Genomic DNA, 5,189 nt, shown 5'->3' with positions numbered 1-5,189 from the left:
TCTAGAACCATGAGAAGCTGCTCAGCCACAATTTTCTCCAGCACCTTGGACAGCAGAGGTAGTTTGGAGATTGGTCTATAATTCTCAGGAAGAGAGGGGTCTAGGTTAGCCTTTTTTAAAAGAGGTTGAACTATGGCATGTTTAAAAAGGCTAGGGACAGAACCTGATGCCAGAGAGCGGTTAATTATTGACAGAATTGTGGGACCAATTGAGTCAAGGACCTCTAAAATCAGGGATGAGGGAACAGCATCAAGGGGATTAAAAGAGGGTTTCGTTTTGTGCAGCACTATAGAAACCTGCTCTAAGGTGACTGGAGAGAACGAGTCTAGCAGCGTGAGAGGAGGAGAGACAGTGGTAGGAAGGCTGTCAGAAAGGGATGAGGGGCAGATGCCTGCTCTAACACCACTGACCTTATCCACAAAATAATTCAAAAAGTTACAGTAACAGTATGTTGTAACAGTATACAACAATTACCCTTCAAAAACAGACAGCAGTCTCCTGCAAGAGGAATGTGTTCCGTTTACTGACGGAACATTGAGTATAGATCTTTCATACACGCTATTGAAATAACAAATAAGTACTAGGAGGCACAGGAAGGGAGAGAAAAGTTTGAATACATTCAAGTGTTTATTTTAGTTTCATTTCAGATTGTGCTGAGTTTACATAGTGATAAGATAAGACTTGAGCCGGAAGAAAGAATCAGGAGCTCAAGATACAATCTCAGTGTCTTCGTGTCTCAGACGTTGTTGTTCCAACCACCTGAGAGTGTTTGGTGTGTTGGTCCTGGTCTCTCTCTCCACCCTACAGGCCACATCCTGCCACGTAGGAGCTCAGGTCCTGGTCTCTCTCTCCACCCTACAGGCCACATCCTGCCACGTAGGAGCTCAGGTCCTGGTCTCTCTCTCCACCCTACAGGCCACATCCTGCCACATAGGAGCTCAGGTCCTGGTCTCTCTCTCCACCCTACAGGCCACATCCTGCCACATAGGAGCTCAGGTCCTGGTTCTGACAGCGACTCCTCCACGCCACCCTACAGGAGACGTACCACGGACATAAAGCTTGTTATAGGGAGGTGGGCTAGTGGTTACGTCATTGCTGTTTCCGGCCGGTCCACCTTGCAAAATTGCAACGTATTTCCCCCATTGCCCATTTCTAAATTGTCTCGTTTAAAACAAATAAAGCATGAACTTGAATTAATCGTAAAAAGAAAATTGACGAATTTTATTTCAACCAAAAATGCTTAAACAATAATGTTAGTGATAGAAGGGAACTCATTTTGTGCAAACATTTAAAGCTTTTCAATGTGCATGGGGCAGAATTGTTACAATAGCCGATAATCCATTTTCCCAATGATAAATCCCTATACGGGTGGACCTCGCGGGCGGTCCAAAGTGACGTCAGACTACACCTCCCTATAGAACGACATAGAGCACTGCACTTCTGCATTACATTGAGCTCATGGAGGAGAGAGCGGGGGGAGAAAATTAATGAATGTGGATGAGAGCCTTGATATTAAGTGGTTGTAGCTACTGCTGTGGGGGTGCTGGAGACATGATCCAATAGACTTTTATACGGCTGAGTCTCCTGAACACGGCACTTACCGTAGCTACAACCACTTAATGTCAAGGCGCTCATCCACATTCATTCATTTTCTCCCCCCGCTCTCTCCCCCATGATTTCATAATCCCAGAAGTGTTGCGGTGGTCTATAGAAACATATGTCTCAATATTCAGAATGACTTTTTTTCTTAATTTGTTTTATATATATTTGTATATATAAAAATATATTTAATATATTTGTATATATTCTATTATATATATATATATTATATATTTTTTAAATATATATATATATATATATCAAGATATTGAATGGAAATGAATGAATAATAAAAAGGACGATTATCATATCGGACTGTGTGGCAATTGGAAGTATGATATACCAAACTGAAACTCCTTTGAAATCGCATTCTCTATTATTTCAGAATTCATTTTGTTAGAAATCTGACTTCATATTTGCATTTTATCGTAACAAAATGTCACGCTTCTCGATGTCGCAAACACAAAATGCTGACACAGATAGATGAAATATTGATATATTGCCCAGTCCTATTATAGAATACAAGACATTACATATAAAAGAAAATGTCAATCACAACATTCTAACCCATTGTTTTGATATGTGTGAATGAATTACAGCCTGTGATATATTTCATATTTTCATATTTGTGAAGAATGTATAAACAATGCACTGACCAGGCTTTGATGCCATTCGGCTCCCTGGCGACGCGCTTGGCACAAGCGATAGCTACGCCAACGTTATTGGTCAACAGCTCTGTCAGAGGAAGAGAGGAAAACTTGGTTTCAAAACCCTGTCTGGAACTCAGAAACAAACAAACAAACAAACAAACAACCAACAACAACAAAATCAACTGTTTTGTGTGTGTGGGGTGTGGCCTGGTCCAAAGTCAAATATCTGTACATGTATATTCATCTCTGTACTACAATAAGGTATCTACTGTATCAGAAGTCAAGAGAGTAAAAGCCACGAGTCCATTGACATTTACATTTAGTCAATTAGCGGACACTTTTATCCAGAGCAACTTATGAATTGTGTACAACAAGCCAGCATAAAAAGATTTGATCACCAAAGAAATACTTAAATGGTAAATGGTGCATTTATATAGTGTTTTACCCAAAACGCTTTACAATTTGCTCCTCCTGTTTCACAAGTTCACTCACACATTCACGGTGGAGGTGACCATGCAAGGTGCCGACCTGCTCATCGAGAGCAGTTAGGGGTTAAGTGTCTTGCTCAAGGACACTTCGACACGCTGCCCCGGAGGAGTGGGAATCGAACCGGGAACCTTCTGATTAGCCACTGGACTTACACACTACAACTGTATTACATGGTCCATAATGGCCCCCAAACACCAAGACTTTGACTGTCAACGTCATTGTTTATTTCACACAGTCAACACAAACACTTATAATCCCTTTTATAATCTAAGAGGGAAATTGAATTTAAAACAACCTACGGTATTTATCTTTTGCTGTAGTGGATAGGTATATTATTTTTTGATATTGATAGATAATGTATTACATTAATTAATTAATATGATATTGTAAGGAAGGGGCAGGACCAGATACGTTTAGCTTCTTTCTGTCCCTTCTCGAACAAAACCATTTGTCTTGAGCTATGTTGACTATTGCATAGGAAGATATATTTAATTGTATTAATTAATAAATTTTTTGTTATTTTTTTGTTATTACAAATGTGTGTGTTTATGGTTGAAAATGTTTGAGATAAATAAAGATCAAATCAACCCCCCCCCCCCTTCCATGTCACTGACCGCTACACAGGATGCCACACACGTTCTTGCCACCAGGGGTCTTGTAGTCCTCACACCAGTAGCGGCTGTTGAGCTGGAAGATGCCGTAGTCTGTGGAGCCGTCGGTGTTGAGGTTGGTGGCCTGGGTGTTGTAGTCCGACTCCCATTTACTGAGGCAAACCCCTGAGGTCAAAGGTCACAGGATCATCTTATCTTATCTTTATTTTAGGTCACAGAATAAACAACACAGCATGAGCATAAAATGAGCATAAAATAGACAGCAGCAAAATAGATAAAGTCAAGATAAGCCATAGAGCATTAACACACATATTTTTCCATAGTAGGATCTATCATCTTAATAGGCCTCTTTGTTTATAGTTTGATGCACATAAAATAGAATAGATAAGAGTAAAATAGTGCAATAGTGCAGTGCAATAAAATAGTTAGTAAAAATAGAATAGACAGAGTAAAATAGTGCAATAGTGCAGTGCAATAAAATAGTTAGTAAAAAAAAAATTGAATAGACAGAGTAAAATAATGCAATAGTGCAGTGCAATAAAATAGTTAGTAAAATAGAATAGACAGAGTAAAGATAATGCAATAGTAGTACAGTGCAATAAAATAGTTAGTAAAATAGAATAGACAGAGTAAAATAGTGCAATAGTGCAGTGCAATAAAATAGTTAGTAAAATAGAATAGACAGAGTAAAGATAATGCAATAGTGCAGTGCAATAAAATAGTTAGTAAAATAGAATAGACAGAGTAAAATAGTGCAATAGTGTATATATAATACACATACACACACACATACACATACACATACACATACACATACACATACACATACAGACTTCACACACCCACCACCATCTCACGGCTGTTGCCATTGACCTACAGTTGGGGAGGCTGTATCCTGTATAACCGTCCATCCCATTGTTCTTGAGTATCCTGGCCCACTCGCAGCGTGAGTACACCTTGGAGCTGGCCACGTCCAGAGCCACGAGCAGGAACACCACCAGGACCTTCATTCTGTCCTGCTGCGTGCTGAGAAGAAGTGTCCCTCTGATGCCCCTCAGTGATCCTAATATACTGTAGAGGGCGGGAGGAAGTGGCTGCTTCTGTTTACACACCCTTCCTCATGCACACGTTAGAGCAGTCTTTTTTTCAGATGAAAGATAAAACCATATAACTCTGCTTTCTGTTTTGGTTGTGTTCTGACTGCATTCCAAAGTACACAGCCAGTAAGGGGTGTAATGTGTATATACTAGATACTAGGGCTGAAAAATATATCTAATAAATGTTATTGAAATCGCAATATGGCCTAGTAGTGCTGCATAAAAATCAACTTTCTTTAAATAACTCATCGGTTTTAATACTATAATATTAGTGTAGCCTAATCTTTATCTGCAACTGTGAAGAAAAAACCCATTGGTTTAAACAGAATGAATAGACAAAATATAAAAAAATATATATATATATATATATATATATATATATATATATATATATATATATATATATATATATATATATATATATATATATATATATATATATATATATATATTATATATATATTATATATAATATATATATTATATATAATTTATATATTATATATAAAGAAATTATTTATTTTTATTTTTAAAAAATAATTGTATGAAACTTCCGGTTTAGCTGCAATATGTAGCGCACGCATTTGGTTATAGCTCCGCTCCCGTTAACGTTACAATACCAAAAGAGATTAAACCACATCGTATGTATTGATAAGACCTTCTACTAACTATATCAAAAGACAACATGGATAAGGATAAGAAAAAGAGTGGAAAGAAACAAGAAACAGCAATTCCAACGGCGC

The 5,189-nt window shown here is 37.9% G+C and overlaps 1 protein-coding gene across 1 annotated transcript; it reads right to left on the bottom strand.

Annotated features, from left to right (window-relative positions):
- Positions 1 to 614: 614 nt before the first annotated feature.
- Positions 615 to 4,396, bottom strand: LOC311237728 (lysozyme C II-like). The gene is made up of 4 exons (XM_084325700.1): positions 4,227 to 4,396; positions 3,353 to 3,514; positions 2,256 to 2,334; positions 615 to 1,030 (listed from the first exon to the last, which is right to left on the bottom strand). Exons 1-4 carry the CDS (start codon positions 4,357 to 4,359, stop codon positions 964 to 966), a joined length of 441 nt encoding a protein of 146 aa, XP_084181826.1. The 5' UTR covers positions 4,360 to 4,396; the 3' UTR covers positions 615 to 963.
- Positions 4,397 to 5,189: the final 793 nt, after the last annotated feature.

This window comes from Notolepis coatsorum, assembly GCF_963971535.1.
Source record: "Notolepis coatsorum genome assembly, chromosome: 12".
NCBI classification, from domain to species: domain Eukaryota; kingdom Metazoa; phylum Chordata; class Actinopteri; order Aulopiformes; family Paralepididae; genus Notolepis; species Notolepis coatsorum.
Note: the sequence above shows the minus strand (reverse complement) of the source record. Positions and strands in the feature narration are given on the sequence as shown.

Bases quoted from the DNA above. Each gene is read 5' to 3' on its own strand.
- LOC311237728 (XM_084325700.1), bottom strand. From the start codon at position 4,359: ATGAAGGTCCTGGTGGTGTTCCTGCTCGTGGCTCTGGACGTGGCCAGC. The intron at 2,335-3,352 runs GTCAGTGACATG...TTCCTCTGACAG, and splicing joins GTGTGGCATCCTGTGTAGCG to AGCTGTTGACCAATAACGTT. The intron at 1,031-2,255 runs GTCAGTGCATTG...CGTCTCCTGTAG, and splicing joins CCGAATGGCATCAAAGCCTG to GGTGGCGTGGAGGAGTCGCT.